The sequence below is a fragment of the Leucopleurus acutus genome (assembly GCF_964270905.1).
Source record: "Leucopleurus acutus genome assembly, chromosome: 13".
Lineage (NCBI taxonomy): Eukaryota > Metazoa > Chordata > Mammalia > Artiodactyla > Delphinidae > Leucopleurus > Leucopleurus acutus.
Window position 1 is genome coordinate 64,535,899 of NC_139155.1, and position 19,890 is coordinate 64,555,788.

Here is a 19,890-nt window from a genome sequence, read left to right on the forward strand (position 1 = left end):
TTTTAGTAATATGGATTTCCTCTCTTTTTTCCTTAGTCTAGCTAAAAGTTTGTCACTTTTGTTGATCTCTTCAAAGAACCAACTTGTTTTCATTGATTTTTTTTTCTCTATTTTTTTCCTGCACTGTTTATCTCCTCTGTAATTGTTATTACTTACTTCTTTCTTCTGGTTTTGGGTTCAGTTTGTTCTCTTCTCATTTTTTAAGGTATTCAGTTAGATTATTGATTTGAGATCCTTCTTTTTTTGTTATAGGCATTTACAGCTGTAAATTTTTCTCTGGGCACTACTTTTGCTGCATCCTTAAGTTTTGATGTCTTGTGTTTATCATCTTAAGGTATTTTCTAATTTCCCATGTGATTTCCTTTTTGACCAATTGGTTGTTTGTGTTTAATTTCCTCATACTTGTGAGTTTTCCAGCCTTCCTTCCATTATTGATTTCTAGTTGTATTCCATAGTGGTCAGAAAGATATTTGTTGATCTTCTGTCTTGTTCTGTTATTGAAAGTGGGGTATTGAAATCTCCAACTATTATTTTATAACATATTTCTCCCTTCAGTGCCATCAATTTTTGCTTCATATGTTTTGGTTCATAATTTGTTAGTTGCATATAGGTGTATAATTGTCATATCTTCTTGATGGATTGAACTTTTTACCAATATATAATGTCCTTTGTGTCTTGTACTTTTTCCGTCATTTACTTCTAACCTCTTTGTGTCTTTGTATGTAAAGTCAATCTCTTATAGGCAGCATATGGGTGGATTGTGTTTTCTTATCCATTCTGGCAATTTCCATCTTTTAAGTGGAGAGTTTATTCCATTCACATTTCAAGTAATTGCTGACAAGAAAGTATTTGCTTCTGTTATCTATTTGTTTTCTGGATGTCATGTATGCATTTTGTTCCTAAATTCTTCCATTATTGCCTTTTTTGGGTATTTAGTTGATTTTTTTGTAGCATATTATTTTGATTCCATTCTTCTTTTCTTTTCTGTATGCCTGTTAGTTATTTTCTTAGAGGTTACCTTGGGGATTACAATTAACATCTTAATCTTTTAACAACCTAGTTTGAATAATACCAACTTAATTTCAGTAGTTACAAACACTCTGGTCCCATATATTTCCATTACCCAACCCCTCATATTGTTACTGTCGCAAAGAGAAGTTACAAACCCAAAGTATAATAACCAATAATGTTGGGTTTTATATTATCTTGTATAGTTTCTTAACCATTTTTCTTTATTTCTTTTTATGGCTTCAAGTTACTGTCTAGTATCTTTTTGTTTAGCCTGAAGACTCCCTTTTGTATTTCCTTTACAGAACATCTACTAGTGATGAATTCATTCCCTCTTTCTCTTTTAGATTTTTTTATCTGGGAATATCTTAATTTTGCCTTCATTTTTTAAAATTTTTTTATTATTTTTAAATTTTTTCTGACCATGCCACACAGCATGTGGGATCTTAGTTCCTTGACCAGGGCTCGAACCCGCTCCCCCTGCAGTGGGAGTGTGGAGTCTTAACCACTATACCACCAGGGAACTCCCTCACCTTCTTCTTCTTCTTTCTTTTTTAAAATTATTTATTTATTTACTTATTTTTGGCTGCATTGGGTCTTCGATGCTCCACATGGGCTTTCTCTAGTTGCATTGAGTGGGGGCTACTCCTCGTTGTGGTGCTAGGGCTCCTCATTGTGGTGGCTTCTCTTGTGGAGCAGGGCTCTAGGTGCACAGGCTTTAGTAGTTGTGGCACATGGGCTCAGTAGTTGTGGCTCGTGGGCTCTAGAGCACAGGCTCAGTAGTTGTGGCATACAGGCTTAGTTGCTCTGAGGCATGTGGGATATTCCCAGACCAGGGCTCAAACATGTGTCCCCTGCATTGACAGGCGGATTCTACCACTGCACTGCCAGAGAAGTCCCTCGCCTTCATTTTTTTTTTTTTTTTTGTGGTACGCGGGCCTCTCACTATTGTGGCCTCTCCCGTTGCTGAGCACAGACTCCAGACGCGCAGGCTCAGTGGCCATGGCTCACGGGCCTAGCCGCTCCGTGGCATGTGGGATCTTCCAGGACCGGGGCATGAACCTGTGTCCCCTGCATCGGCAGGCGGACTCTCAACCACTGCGCCACCAGGGAAGCCCTCGCCTTCAATTTTGAAGGATAGTTTTTGCTGACAGTCTTTTCCTTTTAGCACCTTGAATGTGTCCTCCCACTGCCTTCTGGCCTCCATTCTGGTTAGAAATCAGTTGTTGCTGCTTTCAAGTTACTTCTCTTGCTGCTTTCAAGATTATCTCTTTGTCCTTTGATGATTTGACTATCTTGGTATGATCTCTCTGAGTTGATCCTGCTTGCAGTTCATTGAGCTTCTTGGATGTGTAGATTCATATCTTTTATGGAATTTTGAATGTTTGGGGTCATTATTTTTTTAAATATTCTTTCTGCCCCTTTACTCCTTATCCGTTTGTGGGCCCCCATAATATGTGTGTTGGTACGCTAGGTGATGTCCCATATGTCCCTACGCTCTGTTCACTTTTCTTCATTTTTCTGCTCCTTAGATGGGATAATTTCAATTATCCTAACTTCAAGTTTGCTGACTCCTTTTGCTTGCTCAAGTCTACTACTGAATTGCTCTAGTGAGTTTTTCATTTCAGTTATTGTATTATTCTCCAGAATTTTTGTTGAGTCCCTTTCTATAATTTCTGTGTCTTTATTGGTGTTCTCATTTTGTTTAGACATTATTTTCCTGGCTTTGTTCAGTTTTTTTGTTTTTTTTTTTTGGCTGTGTCGGGTCTTAGTTGTGGCGTGCTGGCTCTTCGTTGTGGTAAGTGGGCTTCTCTCTAGTTGTGGTGTGTGGGTTTTCTCTTCTCTAGTTGTAGTGCATGGGCTCTGTAGTTTGCAGCACTCAGGCTCTCTAGTTGAGGCTTGTGGGCTCAGGAGTTGTGTGCGGGCTTAGTTGCCCCACAGCATGTGGGATCTTAGTTCCCCAACCAGGGATCGAACCCACATCCCCTGCATTGGAAGGCAGATTCTTTATCACTGGACCACCAAGGAAGTCCCTGGTTTTGTTTAGTTTTTTGCCCATGATTTTTTTTACCTCTTTGAGCACTGTTTTTTGGGGGTTTTTTTGGCCACACAGCTTGCAGGATCTTAGTTCCCCCCAACCAGGGATCAAATCCGGGCCCATGGCAGAGAAAGTGCCGAGTTCCAATCACTGGACTGCCAGGGAATTCCCTCTTTGAGCATTTTTAAGACAGTTGATTTTAATTCTTTGTCTGGTAAGTCTAATGTCTGGGCTTATTCAGAAATAGTTTTTGTCAGTTTTTTTTTTTATCCTTTAAACGGGCCATACTTTTCTGTTTCTTTGTATGCTTTGTGATTTTGTTGTTGCTGTTGAAAATTGGACATTTGAATATTATAATGCGGAAATCAGATTCTCCCCCTCCCTGCAGGATTTGCTGTTCTTGAGTGTTAAAGGCTTCTCTTGTGTTCCACCAGTGTTTTGACTGAAATTTCCTTGAATGCCAGGAGCTTAAAAAAAGTCTCTCAGTCTTTGCAGATTGGTTCCGTGCTAGGGTACTTCTTGAACATGTAGCCAGGCCAGTTACATTTCTGCCTTCTTCACTTCCTGCTTTCCTTGAGCCTATGGTTAGCTGGTGGTGAAAGCTTCAGATCTTCTCAGTTCTTTTCTTAGCATGTATCCTGTCCTAGGCATATGTGTGACTTTCTCAGCTCCGCAGTGTACCTGGGTGCTTCTGAATGCCCTGATATCCCTGGGTTTCTCTGTGGCTTTACCTCCTTGGCTTTATGCAATCCGTTGTGTCTCACCTGCCATCCTTTGCTGTAGGCAGCTGTGAGTTTTTCATGGCCTTACAGTCTTTTATTTATTTATTTATTTGGCTGCTCCGGGTCTTAGTTGTAGCACATGGGATCTTTGTTGCAGCATACAGGATCTTTAGTTGCAGCGTGCGGGATCTAGTTCCCTGACCAGGGATCGAACCTGGGCCCCCTGCATTTGGAGTGCTGAGTCTTAACCACTGGACCATCAGGGAAGTCCCCTACAGTCTTCTTGAGCAGTTCCTGTGCTTTTCCCATGCTCTGTGGGTTCTGAGCGAGGCAAAACAGAGCACCTGTGTCAGCCCTCCGGGTAGCCCTGGACTGGTTAGAACAGACAGACAGTAATTTGTGACTAAGGTCTGCTCTGCTTCTCTGGAATGGAGGGCCTGGGTCCCACGTGGTAGTCAGAGGTGGCCATCATTCACCCATCTTCAAGATGCCTGTCGCCCAGCCAGGGAGCGGCCAGGCTAAGGGCAAGTAAAGTCGACACAAAGCTTTCCTACTGTGTTTTAGTTGCCTTTTTCTTGATTCTGCATTCACAGCCAAAGGTTGCTGTAAACCTTTGACTGTTTTCCAGAGTTCTGACAAAGTTGGTTCTGACGGTTTCTGCAGTATTTTGTTTGTTTGTTTCTATGGAAGGATGGGAGTTTGGAGCTGCCTGCTTTGCCATTTTGCTGATGTTACACCCTAAATTTTTCTCTTTTAATCAGGAATGAGTGGATTTCATTAAAGGCCATATTACTGTCAATTAGGTTTTGTGGTGTGGGTTTTCAAAGTGGCCTGTTAATTAAGCCCCTCATTGCTTTCTGGATTAATTCCCCCTTCATTACAATGGACTGTTTTTAAATGTTCCAGTGTATTAAATTTCCTAGTCTTTAGTGTGCTTGCATCTGTGGTCATATGTGAGATTGGATTGTGTTTTCTGTGTTTAGTGGATTTTTTTTTTTTTTTTTTTTTTTTTTGCGGTACGCGGGCCTCCCACTGCTGTGGCCTCTCCCGTTGCGGAGCACAGGCTCCGGACGTGCAGGCTCAGCGGCCGTGACTCACGGGCCCAGCCGCTCCACGGCATGTGGGATCTTCCCGGACCAAGGCACGAACCCGTGTCCCCTGCATTGGCAGGCGGACTCTCAACCACTGCGCCACCAGGGAAGCCCTGTTTAGTGGATTTTGATAGATGGTTATACTGACTTCATGTATCAAGAAGTAGAAATTTCATTCTTTTTTCTGTGTTCTGATTTGCTAATTTTTGCTTTTATGGTAATTTCTGCTTTTATGTTTTGTCTTTTGTTTTCCTTGGTATTTGTTTGCTCTTTGCTTTTTTTAAATTTATTTATTTTATTTGTTTTTGGCTGCATTGGGTCTTCGTTGCTGCATGTGGGCTTTCTCTAGTTGCGGTGAGCGGGGGGCTGCTCTTTGTTGCAGTACGCAGGCTTCTTATTGTGGTGGCTTCTCGTTGAGGAGCACGGGCTCTAGGCACGCAGGTTCAGTAATTGTGGTGCGTGGGCTCAGTAGTTGTGGCTCACGGTCTCTAGAGCACAGGCTCAGTAGTTGTGGCACATGGGCTTAGTTGCTCCGTGGCAGGTGTCATCTTACCGGATCTGGGCTCGAACCCGTGTCCCCTGCACTGGCAGGCAGATTCTTAACCACTGCGCCACCAGGGAAGTCCCTCTTTGTTCTTTTCTAACTTGATGATTTGAGTGCTTAGTTCTTTGGTGGGGGGTGTTCATCCCCAGTTGAGTTCCTTTCTTGCCTGGGCTGCTCCCTACCCATGTCATTGTCACCCTGGACTTACAGGGGTGCTGCTGCTGGTTTTACCTTTTATTGAGAAGGTAAGACATGCACACGTGACAACGTTTCAACAACGACAGTGTCTTTCTTCTGTCTGTGCCTCTGTCCCTCATTTGTAAAAGGAGCTGGTAAATGCCTGCCTCTTGTCAGTGTGTAGTCAGACTGCCCTGGATTTCTCTGCCTTTGGGCTTCAGAAGCACAGACTTGGGAGTCAGCTTTGTATTCCTGAGGCCTTGCATCTCCAAAGCTGTGTCAATAATTGTTTTTAAAATGAAATTGAGTTTTGTGGAGAGGCCTCGTACCGCCCTGGTGGTCACTCCACCAGCCTGTTGGGAGAGGACGCAGTCTCTCTGCCATCACAGTGTCTCTGGCCTCTGCACTAGCCCCGAGGCTCGCGCACCAGGTTCTGCTGAGCAGAGTGTTTTTGGGAATAAGCCTCAGGTACACCGATCACATCCCATTGCAGAAGCTGTAACTGCCTTTGCCTCCGTGCAGGCCATTCCGTCTCACAGGTTCTTTGAGCACCTCACAGGCCCTGGCTCCCCCACCTGGGCTCGGGCCCCAGCCTCTTTCGAGGAGCTTTTGCTCCCCTGTCCTGGGGCTGGGCTGCTCAAAGCTGACAATTGTTGAGGCAAATACCTGCTTGTTAACTTTCAGAGAGAGAGGCCTCCTCTTCTGTTCGTGAAGCCGTGTGTACCCCTTCCAACTGGTCATCCTCCTGCACCTGCGTCTTCCTGACGCTCTCTATTCCCTGGTCTCAGTGAATCACTCCCTCCTCTCTGTTCCCTCCACTCACAATTCATAGTAGAGGTCGCTTTTGACTGCAAGTAAGGAAACCCCCCACTTAGCGTGGCTTTGAAAAGGGAAAGTTGCTGCCCCTGACAGAGTCCTGGGGCAGGGGCTCTGGACTGGCCATCCAGCGGCTCGGCGAGGGGAGAGCACAGACCTGCATGGGCTTCACAGTTTCCCGGAAGGAAGAGACGGTCTCTTCTTTTCTCTCTCTCTCCTTGAACTTTTTATTTTGAGATAACTGTAGATTTTCATGCAATTGTAGGAAATAACAGAGATTCCCCAGTAGCCTTCACCTGTTGTGCAACTGTAGTGCAGTGCTGTAACCAGGAAGTGGACCCTGATCAGTCCACCAACCCCATTCAGACTTCTCCATCTGTGACACGTGTGTGTGTGTGTAGTTTGGTGTGACCAAAAACAAAGACGCCCATCCCAGGGGCCTACCACAGACCCCTCACTTCTCATTATCCAGAACCAGGACACGTGGCCACCCCTGGTCTGTCACTGGCCAAGGTGTGGGCAGTACCATGATGGACTGTGCTGTCCAAAAGGAGTATACTGCAAGCCACAGCCGTGCTTTTAAATTTTCCAGAACTCCCATTAAAAATGAAAATTAGGGAATTCCCCGGCAGTCCAGTGGTTGGGACTCCGCGCTTTCACTGCTGAAGGCCCGAGGAGGGTGTGGGTTGGATCCCTGGTCAGGGAACTAACATGGAAGGAAGGAAGAAAGGAAGGAAGGAAGGGAGGGAGGGAGGGAAGGAAGGAGGGAAGAAGGGAGGGAGGGAGGAAGGAAGGAAGGAAGGGAATTAAACAAGTGGAATTCACTTTGGTAAGTATTTTACTTAATACAGTATATCAAAAATATTTTCTACATGTAATCAATATAAATAATTATTAACTAAATAGTTTATTCTTTTTTTTTTTGCACAAAGTCTCAAATCCAGGTGGTATTTTACGCTTATAGCACATCTAAATTCGGAAGAGTCCTGTTGCAAGTACACAATAGGCGCTTGGGCTGGTGGCCACCATATTGGATGGGACAGGTGTAGACCAGTCAGGATTTACCCCGGTTCACAATGAGGGGGCAGCATGGACGGAAACAAAACTGGGATTTTGCCAGCAAGGAGACAGCGGGAGCAGCCATTGGCTGGACAGTCCGTTGGGGTCAGCTGTGGTCCAGCCCCCCTCTCTTTGGGGCTCCTCAGAGGGCTAATTCTGCTTTATAACTGGTGGTGTGGGTGTCGTCTCAGCGAGTTCTGGTTCAGGCAGAGACCTTTATCTGTTTCCCTCCCACTTCCTGTCCCTAGCACTGTGCATTACACAGAGTAGGCGCCCCACAAACATTCTGTAAGTTATTGAATTTGTAGTTCTCAGAGAGCCTTGGAAACTACATTTTGGTGTGTGCAGGTGGATTATTTGTGCAGGGTTGTCTCTGTTTCTTGTTCATTAGATGCCAGTAGCCACCTTTGTCATTGGGACAACCTCAGGCATTTCTAAACCTCTCCAGGAGGGACAACACTGTCCTCAGTCGAAAACCCTGTTTCTGAGTTAGCTTTGATTTCCTTTTAACAGTTTCATTGAGAGTCACAAACCCTGCATTTCATGCATTTAAAGTGTACAGTTATTCAATGGCTGTTAGTATATTTGCAGAGTTGTTTCTCCGTCACCACAATTTTAGAACATTTTTTATTACTCCTCAAAGAAACCTCCCCTTGTTAGCATCACCCCCAGTCCCCCAGGTATAGGCAACCACAGATCTACTTTGTAGATTTAGCTATCCTGTATATTTCATATAAATGGAATCATATAATACGTGACGTTTTGTGTCTGGCTTCCTTCCTTAGCATAATATTTTCAAGGTTTATCCATGTTGTAGCATATATTCGTACTTCATTCCTTTTTATTGCCAAATAATATTCTGTTGTAATGGATATATCATAGTTTACTTATCCATTCACCAGTTGATAGGTATTTGGGTTGTTTCCTCTGTTTGGCTATTATGAATGATGTTGCTATGAACATTTGTGAACAGGATTTTATGTCGACAAGCGTTTCCATTTCTTTAGGGTATTTAGGAGTGGGGTTGTGGGTCCTGTGGTCGCTTTATGTTTTTGGTAAGGAAGCGTTTGGGTCCAGACACTCTTCACGAGTGCAGCAAGTTCTCGCCTGGCAACGGGGAGGGGGTAAGGAAATTGTGCCGCGTCTGATGGTGGAATACGCTGCAGCCCTAGTGAAGGCATGGGTGTGCCGAGGGGTGCTGCCAGCAGCAAACCGCATGCGTGTGTGTGCAGGAGCGCCGCGTGCCAGGGCGCTGGCCCACACCACACGTTTTCTACAACAGACAAGGAATTCTCCGACGTTAGTAGTTCTGTGGCTGGGTCTTAGAAAGCGAAGTGATCTGCCCCACGCGTGGGCGGGCACAGGCTGTGCGGCCAAGAGCACCGCGCTCCCAGAATCCGGGTCCCTTGACCAAGGAGTGTGCTGACTGCTGTGCGCCGCAGGCTGTGTTGTGGACACGCTCAGCCCTTATCCTGGGGTGGAATGTCTAGTACTACTTTTTTGGTGTGAATGTTATATCTCTATGAGAAATAACAATAAAGCTACTTCTTTTCTTGAAGGGAAGGTGAATCATGCCGTGAAAGGTGCCTGTGAGTTCAGAGGAGGGAAAGTTCCTGTGGAATTCCGTTTTATTGGAGACAGCGATTTTTTTTTTTTTTTTGCAATATTCAGTGTGCTTTATTGGGTTTTTAAGAAAGCATTTTGAAACTTAGTGACCAACCTAATTTCTTTAGTTTTTTTCTTTGAAATTTATTTTACGGAAGTGTAGTTGATTTGCAATGTTGTGTTTCTGGTGTACAGTAAAGTGATTCAGTTATATACATGTATGTATTCTTTTTCATATTCTTTTCCATTATGGTTTAGAGATTGTGATTTTAAATTTAGGTGTAATTCATAGGGTAGTTTGGTCATGAAAGATTGGAAAATCTGTTCTAAAAATACTTCCACAAATGTTTATTTTCAAAGAGAAAATGATGGAATTTTTAAATGTCAGAGTATTCATTGACAAAGAGCTGTACTGTGAAAAGTGCTAGGAACCCAATTGTTGGAAACAGTACAAAGAGGTCATCTTCAGAAAGCAAAGTTAGCAGATGATGACTCTGCTCACTGTGCAGACTTGGTAATTCAGGCAACCACGAAGAGATAAGAGAGAATGAACACTTAACAGTTACAGGGCATGAGAAGACAGTCTGTGCTCAGAGGCCGAGAGCTTTTCCTGCCTTTCGACCAGGCCCTCTAGTGGACTGTGAAGGTTAGAGCGCAAGGAAGCCCGCCTTCCCATCCCTCTGTAACTGGACCCCGGGGCAAGCAGCCTGAGGGTGGGTCTGGGCCAGGCCTGGGTAGACGTCCTCGGGGCAGCCAGGCCGGGCTGTGTTCCTTGTGGGTGAAGGGTTACCCCGCGGAAAGGACACCGCTGAGGGTTCTCCACCGGCCAACACACGTGGTCGATCATCAGTGGATCCATCTAGGAGCTGCCTGTCCACATCAGTCCAGCCACGAGTCCCGTGTGGTGTCAGATCGCCAGCTGGGCATGCGCCATGGGGACTTGGTGTGGCTGCTGGCCAGGTCAGGGAGTGGCTGCCAGAGAGCTGTGTGGTGTCCTCCCTGAGCCCCAGGGAGAGCTGCCACAACGGTGACACAAAACTGTGACTGATGTACAGTGGTGGAAGGACTCTGGGTCTTCAGTGGATTAAGAGATGTGTGGGGTGCGGTGGGGTCTCAGGGTTCCTCAAGGTTGCCCTGGGGAGGAAAGAGCCGGCTTGCCTGCAGGCCAGGAGTGGACCCGTGGGGGAAAGGCCCAAGGGGTTTGGAGGAGCCTCCTCTTGGCCTTAGTTGCTCCAAAGTGGCTTTGTGCCTGGGGAGGGTGGGGTGAGAGCCGGGAGGGGCAGGGGGAGCCAAGGTTTGCACTGTCCTTGCGGGTAGCTCTCCATGGCTTGTGGAGAGGACCATCTGAGGCAAATTCCTGAAATTTTGAATACTATTTTTCTACCACAAAGCCGTGTTTTCTCAGTGAGGCCCCTTCTAGTTTCTGAGCTGCCTTCCCACAGAATAAGTTTAACTCTAATGTGTGGAAAACTCACGTGTGGCACTTAGGCCTTTATCCACAGGGTAGGTACTGTGTTGAATTTTTGCACACCCCCTTCCACACAAATCCCTGGGGTTTTGGAGCCACTCCTTTGGTCACCCCGAGGCCTGGACAGGGATAGAGTCTCCGAGGAGTTAAGACACGCTCCCTGGGCGCCGAGAGGTTCGGCCTGTCCTGTGTCCTGTAGCGAGAGAGCTGCTTCTCCTGACTTTTTGCCCATGTGCAGCATGCAATGTGGGTGGCTTCTACCTCAGGGTCACCCCCACATGACAGATGTTGGGGAATGTCCCGGGCTTGCCTGGCTGGCCTGACTCGTCCTTGTCTCCAGCTCCTGGCACATGGCCCAGCACGCGGCGGGCCCCAGGTGGTTGGTCAGTCCTGGGTGATGGTTGAACATATCTGGTGGGTTTCAGCAGCCAGGGTCATCCAGGAAGGCTCTTTCCGTGGCTGAAGCCGGTCCCTTCTTAAAACCCTGAAGCAAAATCTCCGTGTCCCCGTGGGCTCGTTGGTAATGGTGAGTCTAGCTCTCCTAGGTAGTGAGCAGTCAGGACAAGGCCTGGGAGGAGTCCACTGCCACTTTAACTTCTGGACAGTGTTCTAGACAATTCTGTGTTCCCTAAAGAAAGGATTAGGGAAGGTTTTGTTGGGCTGAAAATGATTTCCCAGTCCAGCCATGGCCCACCCCCTCCGGGTGTGCATGGGTCTGTCTCCTCACCCAGGTGCAGCGCCCGAGGTGTTGACATCTCCTCCCTCACCGGCTCCTGAGGCACCACCTTCCTGCCGTGCATCCTGTAGGTTCATCTTCCGACCATGGATCCAGCTGCTCGATTGGGTGGTTCAGACCCCTAAACTCAGCCCCAGCCTCCTGTCTTGCTCCATGCTGTCCCCTCCAAGCCCCTGCCGTCCTAGTTTTTAGTCCTCTCTGCTGGGAAGGCCTCTCCCACCCCTCAGCCTTCCCTAATTTTACCCTTCTTGGGTGGGGATAGACCAGGGTACAGTGTGGGGACCTGACGTGTGCTGGCCTCACTCCCCAGCAGAGGAATCCTATTTGCTGGAGAATATCTCATCACGCTGGGGCTTGAGGAGGCAGCGCTGTGCATTCCTGGGCACTCAGTGAAGCTGGGCCTTCTTTGAGTGGGCTGGGACCCTGGAGAGCTAGAGTCCAGGGCTGGGAGGCCACAGACTGGAGGGCTGGCTCAGCTCTGGATGTGGAGGCAGAGCTGGAGAGAGGCTGGCCTCTTTCTCTTGGGGCATCTCTCAGAGGCTCCTGGGGCATCAGTGTGCAGGCCCTGAGGGATAGTTCTCTGAGTGGTCCTAAGGACACAGGGGTGGGGCATGGTTCTGGCCCTACCTGGCGACCAGCTAGGGGCCAGCTCAGCTCCTCAGGGGCCAGCCGTACAGCTGAGTGCTGGCTTTATTCTGGAACTGTGGCCACCTCTTTGGCCTTTCAGCACTTGGTATGGTCTGGGTTGGGTTGTTATTTACCCCTGGTGTAACTCTTCATACCTTCAAAAAAGATAAAGAGATATTTGCAAAAGACATTATCTGAAAAAGGGCTGTTAACCCCAAATGTACAAAGAACTCTTAAAACTCAATAACAAGAAAACAAAGAACCTGATTTTAAAATGGGCCAGGGACTTCCCTGGTGGCGCAGTGGTTAAGAATACTCCTGCCAGTGCAGGGGACACGGGTTCGAGCCCTGGTCTGGGAAGATCCCCCATGCCACGGAGCAACTAAGCCCGTGTGCCGCAACTACTGAGGTCCATGCATCTAGAGCCCGTGCTCCGCAACAAGAGAAGCCACCACAATGAGAAGCCCGTGCACCGCAAAGAACAGCCCCCGCTCACCGCAACTAGAGAAAGCCCGCGTGCAGCAACAAAGACCCAATGCAGCCATAAATAAATAAATTTATAAATAATAATAATAATAAAATGGACCAAAAATCTGAAAAGACTTCTTACCACAGAAGACATACAGATAGCAAATAAGCATATGAAAAGGTAGTCAACACCATATCATTAGGGAATTACAAATTAAAACTACAGGATGCAACTACACACCTGTCAGATTGGTGGAAATCCAGAATGCTGACAACACCAAATGCTGGCGAGGATGTGGAGCAACAGGAACTCTCATCAGTCCTGGTGGGAATGCAGAATGGTGCAGCCACTTTGGAAGATAGATTGGTGATTTTTTACAAAACTAAGCATACCCTTAACCTACAGTTGTGCTCCTTAGTATTTACCCAAAGGAGATGAAAATAATATGTCCACACAGAAACCTGCACACGGTTGTGGATAGCAGCTTTATGCATAATTGCCAAAGGCAACCAAGCTGACCTTCAGGAAGTGAATGGATAAACTACATCGAGACAATGGATTAATATTCAGTGACAAAAAGAAGTGATCTAACAAGCCACAAAGGAACCTTAAATGCATATTACTAAGTGAAAGGAGCCAGTCTGAAAGGGCTAAATACTGCATGATTCCAACCATAGGGTATAATACTTCATACAACCCATTCAGTGTCCAGCACCGAGAGTGAGCCCTGCTGTAGACTGTGGACTGTGGGTGATGATGTGTTGGTGTCAGTCCATCACCTGTAATGCGTGTACCACTCTGGTGGGGGAGGCTGTGTGTATGTAGGAGTTCTGTACTTTCCTCTCAGTTTTGCTGTAAACCTAAAACTACTCAAAAAAAAAATGAAGTCTATTAAAAAAAAAAAGGTAAAGAGGCCAGGGCGTCCATCTCAGACCCTTTCACAGTTTAGCAGACATGTTGCTCTAGAAATACAGATTGATTGTTGTTCCCCTGAAGGTGACAAGGCTTCAGTTGATACAACCTCTTGAAACAAAGTAATTTTTCCAGTGAACAATTAGAACATTCCTGTCTCAGCTACAGGTTCACTCCGCCCTCTTTCCTTTCCCTCCAGGACAACCCTCCATATGATAAAGGGGCCTTCAGAATTGAAATCAACTTTCCAGCAGAGTACCCATTCAAACCACCGAAGATCACATTTAAAACGAAGATCTATCACCCGAACATTGATGAAAAGGGGCAGGTCTGTCTGCCGGTAATTAGTGCTGAAAACTGGAAGCCAGCAACCAAAACTGACCAAGGTAAGGCGTCTCCTCGTGTCTTCTGGGGACACTGCTGCGGGCAGGGCCTTCTAGGTCCCTTCTGACACCACGTCGCACGGAGTCCAGAGAAATCCTATAGCACTGACCACCGTGTCCACAGAAGGCTGCTGTGGTCCCACTGTTCCATGGGCTTGGCGCATCTCAGCTAAGCTTCAGCCCACGCAGGTGTTCTTGTGCTCGCAGCCCAAGGGGGACCCGCGCAGACAGACCAGACCAGCGCTCACTCCCAATGCAGGGAGGGGTGTGACCCTGTCCCTGGGAGTGTTCGTGAGGATTGTGGGTTGCGTGGGGCGGGGGGAAGTGGCCTCACACAGCAGTTAGCACATGGACTCAGACTGGAAGGGGGAAGGGAGGGTGTTGAGGGCCTGCGGGCTTGAGCCGGAGCCATGTGGCAGGCCACAGGATGCTGGGGTGTCTTGGGAGGGCACGGCCAGACTTGAGGGCAGTGTGCCCACGTGAAAGCACACAGTCAGCCTTAGCGGGCCTGGAACTCCCTGTGTGTCCCTGGGTCTGGGTGCCCTCATTTTTCTGGGAAAAGTACTTGATTCACTACTGTGGTCGCCCCCCTCTTTTCCCCGGCAGGTGACTAAACTTTGTTATAGACTGTGTCTAGTTTTTATTCTTAATTCTAGAATTTTCTTTTGCAATCCTAACCTGATATTTTTGGTGGCTTTCTTGTAAGTAACTCCCTGAACCACTTACGGCCTTTTTAGATTAAGGAGAATGGATGAGGCTGGAATTTGAGAGGCTGCAGGTGTTGTTTTTTTTTTTGGTGACTGATATACACAGTCATTTTCCAGTGGAACCCCTGAAAGAGTCACTGAAACATCCACCATGAAAGGCATCCACCAGGCTCCCACAGCTGAGCAGCAGAAAGCAGTGGGTACCAAGCGTGGAGTCACAGTGGAGGGGTCTCCAGGGGGCTTGGTGCTTGGTCGTGCACAAGCTGATGTCTGTAAAAGATTGACAGAGTTGTTCTTAAGCACACAAACTCCTAGCTCTGTGTGTAAGCCTGCAGTTGCTGCATTTGCTCAGGCGGCCAGACCACAGAGAGTTACGGGTCTCCTCCCTCACCTGAGAATTGGGCGCAGGTACCTGTGCTCTGCCCCTCTCTCTGCCCACAGGGCAGGCTGCCAAAGAGGGCTGTGGCAGCACCAGTCCTGTTTTCAGCTTCAGGTCTCAGTGAGCAGCCAACATGCTCTGCTTTTCCAGGTTGTGGGTGCTTTTTTCAAATAGTCAGATAAACCTAAGAGAGGTTTTTCATTCTTTTGTACTTGCTGACTTAGGTTTTGAAGTTAAAACTTTTATCTTAAACACGGTGCTGTTCTACATGCAGCACCGGGCAGAATTGCTGTTTTGTGATCGGAGAACGGGTTTCTCTCTAGATCATTCTGTAGATTCGTCCGGCATGGCCTTGACCTTATCCTCACACACTTCAGGAATGTCGTCCCTGGCACTTGACACCGTGTCCCCCGTGTTTCAGTTACCTGTTACTGTATTACAAACCATCTCAAAACTTAGTGGCTTAAATTAACAACAGTTTATTATTTCTATTTCTGTAGGTTGACTGGGCTCAGCTGGGTGATTCTATAGCTGGTCATTCCTCGGGTCACTCATGGTTCACTATAATTCAGCATTCACAGCAACATTTTTAGTGGATAACTACTGCAAATAATGAGAAGCAACAGTATATGGAATGTCCAGAATAGGCAGATCTATAGTCAGAAAGGAGGTTAGTGTTTGCCTGGGGCTGGGGGAGGGGTCTAGGAAGTGATTACTAAGGAGAGTGGGTATTCTTTTAGGGATGATGAAAACGTTCTGGAGTTAGATAGTGGTGGTGTCACACGATTTTGTGAATACACTAAAAAACAACTGAATTGCATACTTCTCAGAGAGTTTATTTTTTGGTATGTGAATTATATCTCAATTTTTAAAAAGAAAGTAAAGAAGCATTAAAAATTGAGCAAAAATAGGAGAAAAGTCAAGAAACAAGGCAAACCTGTATCATACAGAAAGGTGGTAGGAGTTGGCGATAATAACAATAACCAGAAGAAGGGATGTAAAAACAGAGTTTTCCTCAGCAGTGTGTCTGGTTCTGGTACATATCTATCAACAGAGCAAGGGCTTTGTTTGGTGGTGAAAGAGATTCGCCATATGAAATATAGTCAGTGAGGAAGCCTGTATAATACTGACCTCTATACGAACCAAACAACACAGCAACAAAATTATATAAACAGAAAAGTCAGATTCATAAATCAAATGTTTTAGTCCCCCCATACCCATTTGCTGTCTTATAACAAATCAAGTAGATAAACTTTAGAAAGAGGACTCATACAATAAACAGGATAAGATTAATAAACTTACCCTTCATAGCACAATCCATGGAAGACCACTGCATTGTACGCCTTCATGTATGGGGGAAGGTATGGGTCACATTTTACTCTGAGAATGGAGCCCACTGGGTCCCCATGAAAAGGGGCGAGTTACAGATACGGTTTACATCCTCCATCACAAACTGTCAGAAAGAACAAAAACAAGGAAATTTTATAGACTTTAGTCTCTGATCATGTACAGTGAGAAAGGAGGTAAGTTTTGATAATGTTTTTAAGCCCCTACATTTTGGAGGGGGAAAGATCCTTCTGAGTAGCATTTGGGTCAAGGAAGAGATCAAGAAGCCAGGGCTCGATCATTTGTAAAACGTAATGAGTGTGCCCCCCCGTATGTGAAAGTGATGGATGGGGCTGTGGTTGTGGTTTGGAAAGCGTTGTAGCTGTCGGTGTTCTCACTGTGGAAACAAACAAGCTCAGCTGGGTTTTCTTACAGTTTACAGGGGTAGAGAAAGAATGAAGCACTCATCAGAACTACTTAGTTAACTTGAAAATATTTAAAGCAAGTTCTCTGAAAAGAATTAGACAAACTGCAAACTTGCAAAGTGAATTATCTTTTGAAAAGCACGTCTTAACGATGAATGTATTTGATGCTAATACATTAGGTATTAAGATGATCATAGTGAGAAGCAGACAGCCTGAGTCTCCATAATGGAGGAAAACTTGAAAACTCATCAGTGTCAACTCTGCTACAGAACCATTTCTAATCCTGGAAAAAGATGGGAAACCACCTTATAAATGTGCTATAGGGCAAATGTGGTTCAGGTTTCCCAAAAGTTAAGAACAGCAGTCTCACGGCTGAGCGTGGTGTGGAGAGTCTTGGAGTGCAGTGGGCTGGGGTGCCTCAGAGATGCTGAGAAAGAACCACTCGGAAGAGTGTTTGTTCCGGTGGTTGCTTCCTTTTGCCGGGAAGGAGGCAGCATAGGTGCTTATTTCATGTTTATGGATGCGTGCCTTCAGTTTATGGCAAGTGAAAGTGATTTTCCATAAGAGTTACTAATAGTTAACTTTCCTTTAAAAAGTATTTTTGATGTGATTTAAAGAAATATATTAAGTAAATAATCACTTAAGCTCCATGTGGATTTGTGACAGACAAGGAGAAACTGGAACAAAAAGCTTTTTTAACCCATTCCTTGTGATACTGCGGTGAAGAGCGTGGGCTCCCAATAAAGGCACCTGGCATCGGCAGTCCAGAGGAGAGGGGCCTTTTTGCTGGGACAGTGGGGGTGCTGGTCCTGGTGGGGGTTGGGGGGAGTCAGGGGACGTGTGTGGGAAGCCTGGTGGCTGCATGCACCCCACTTCTGAGGAGTCCAGGGGGTCCTGGACCTTCCATACTTCCCCCTCCCCCACCCTCCACTCCCTCCTGGCCCTCCTGTCCAGGGCTCGCCGTCTAGCACATCTGAGCCTGACTGCCCTTTGGGGGAGCATTGTGGAATCCACCCTGAGCCATCCATGTGACTTCCACCTCTGGAATGGACTGTGCAGTGCTGATGAGGGCTACAGCCTCCCAGTGGTTAATGCAGGGTGGTCGAGTGAACCTTTCTCGGCCGTTCAGAAGCTGCTAGGGGTCTTTCAGGGTGGGCTCATTATCCATTTACACAGTGCAGGCCTGTCACACACCCTGAACCTAGTGTAGTGCTGGGCACATTGCCCAGTCCCTGCCCTGGAGAAGCTTCACCTGCATGAGAGTGGGGGTGTCAGTGGTGGGCCTGGGTCTCCAAAGTTCAGGAGAGGGGTGAGAATGACTGGGGACTGGGACATCCCCAGTGTGTCAGTACAGGAAGGGTTCCTGGAGGAGGAGGAAGAGAACGTGGCATCACTCTGTACGGTTAGTTATCTACTGTAGTGCTGGCTCTTTGTCCTCCATCACTTTCTTCTCATCATGGGAATGATGGGTTGAGTGCTGGTGGTTAGAATTTTGCATGAATGGGAGGCCGCTCTGTCTGAGAAGCATATAGACATTTAATCAGAGCTGTGTTTCTTGCCATGCCCCTTCCAAGGGCCTTCTAACCAGCGGTGCCTTGTCCTTTTCTTGGCAGTCATCCAGTCCCTCATAGCACTGGTGAACGACCCCCAGCCCGAGCACCCGCTCCGGGCTGACCTAGCTGAAGAATACTCTAAGGACCGTAAAAAATTCTGTAAGAACGCTGAAGAGTTTACAAAGAAATATGGGGAAAAGCGACCTGTGGACTAAAATCTGCCGCGATTGATTCCAGCAAGTGTGAGCAGAGATGCCGAGCAGTGCATTCAGACACCCCACAAAGCAGGACTCTATGGAAAATTGACATGTGCCACCGCCTGGCGTCTGCTTGTGGCAGTTACTAACTTTCTACAGTTTTCTTAATCAAAAGTGGTCTAGGTGACCTGTAAAGAAAGGATTAAAAATTTAAGATGTTCTAGTTCTGCTTTCTTTGTTTTAAAAATCACTGCTTCAGTCTACTTTAAAAGAATGGTGTTTCTTTTGCTGTCCAAATTTATCCAAAATCTTCAGTTTACATTTAGCCCATAAGGTTAAAAAAAAGTTGTGGTTCCCCTCTTCCCCTGCCCTTGCAACTCCCACTTTTTGCATTTAGTTTGTTTTTCACTCACTTCCCCAAACCCAGGCCCCACCTCCCGCCGGGAGGGGCAGTGGAGGCCTCTGCGGCTCCTCTGCTCCCCTCCTTGGCACGCGGCCTGGTGTGGGAGTCGGTTAAGTTTCTCTTGACTGTGATTTATAATATCCTTTTAAAAAAATTAAAAAACAAGCAAACAACCATCTCCACTCCCACCCCCTCCCAAAAACAAAGCTGTGGAAAGGGAGGCCTAGCTCTGCTGTAAAACTCTGGCTAATGTTACCCCAGTAATGCTGACCAGATTGGCAGACCCTGCCGTCCGCGTCATGATGAACTCCACCTGGGCCGACCTGCTTAGGGAGACCCCCAGCACCAAGTCTGCGGCAGCCCCCAGGGGTGTGCCAGCCAGAGCACGGTGCACTTGTGGGAGGAATTTTTCACCAGAGAGGCTCCCGAGGCCACAGGTTGCCATTCCTCCCTGCAGCTGTTCTAGAAGATGTCCAGGTCCCTGCGGACAGTGCTAAAGCCAGAGTGTCTACTTGAAATTCCACGCTCACCTGTCACCAACGTGTCCACCCGACGTAGCTCAGAGCTCACCCTCTGCGTCCTCAGTGCAGCAGCCCCACCGCGGCCCTTCCTCAGCACGTTTGACCCTCTGGCAGACTCCTCTGTCACCGGCACCAGCCTGGGGTCGCCGGCGCCCCACTGGCCCTTCCTCTGGAGCATCCAGACGGCCCAGCCCAGGAACAGGACGGCCTCCCCCTCCCACTGGACTCATGGCCTTCGCGGAGTCAGGCTCCACATGAAGCTCACTCAGTAATATCCTTTACGTGTTTTATATTGTTTTGACTGCCTTTTTTTGTAGAAATAAAAATTGACCTTAGAATTTATCATCAGATGAACTTGTAAGGATTTGAATGTTAATGTCTTTTCAAAGGAAGTGGGACTGTCCCTGAAGTAGAGTCCTTGTCACTGACACCCAGGGGAAGCTAGTGGTCCAAGCACTGTGTGTCACCACCTCCACTTCTGCCACTGGTGGCTTCCCTTCTGGGCGCTCCAGGGGCTAGATCCTGTGGAGAAGATGACTTAAACTTGGCTTTCTGTTTTAATTTTAGTTCTATAACTTGAGGTCTTTCCAGGCTTGCAGACCTGAGGTGGCTTGTGTGCAGAGGTGGGGTGATGGTGGGTGAGGCCGCATACGTGCAGCCTGCAGCAGGTCTCATGAACGCAACTTCTTTAGTCCCAGGTACGCAAGAGGCACGTTCTGGAGCC

At 47.1% G+C, this 19,890-nt stretch overlaps 1 protein-coding gene across 1 annotated transcript in view; it reads left to right on the forward strand.

Annotated features, from left to right (window-relative positions):
* UBE2L3 (ubiquitin conjugating enzyme E2 L3) overlaps positions 1 to 19,514 on the forward strand; it is a 43,682-nt gene extending 24,168 nt beyond the window's left edge. Inside the window, exons 3-4 of the mRNA XM_082853241.1 lie at positions 13,472 to 13,658; positions 18,106 to 19,514. Of these exons, the coding sequence (XP_082709367.1) occupies positions 13,472 to 13,658; positions 18,106 to 18,260 (342 nt within the window). The 3' untranslated portion in view covers positions 18,261 to 19,514. The remainder of the gene's footprint in view (positions 1 to 13,471; positions 13,659 to 18,105) is intronic.
* Positions 19,515 to 19,890: the final 376 nt, after the last annotated feature.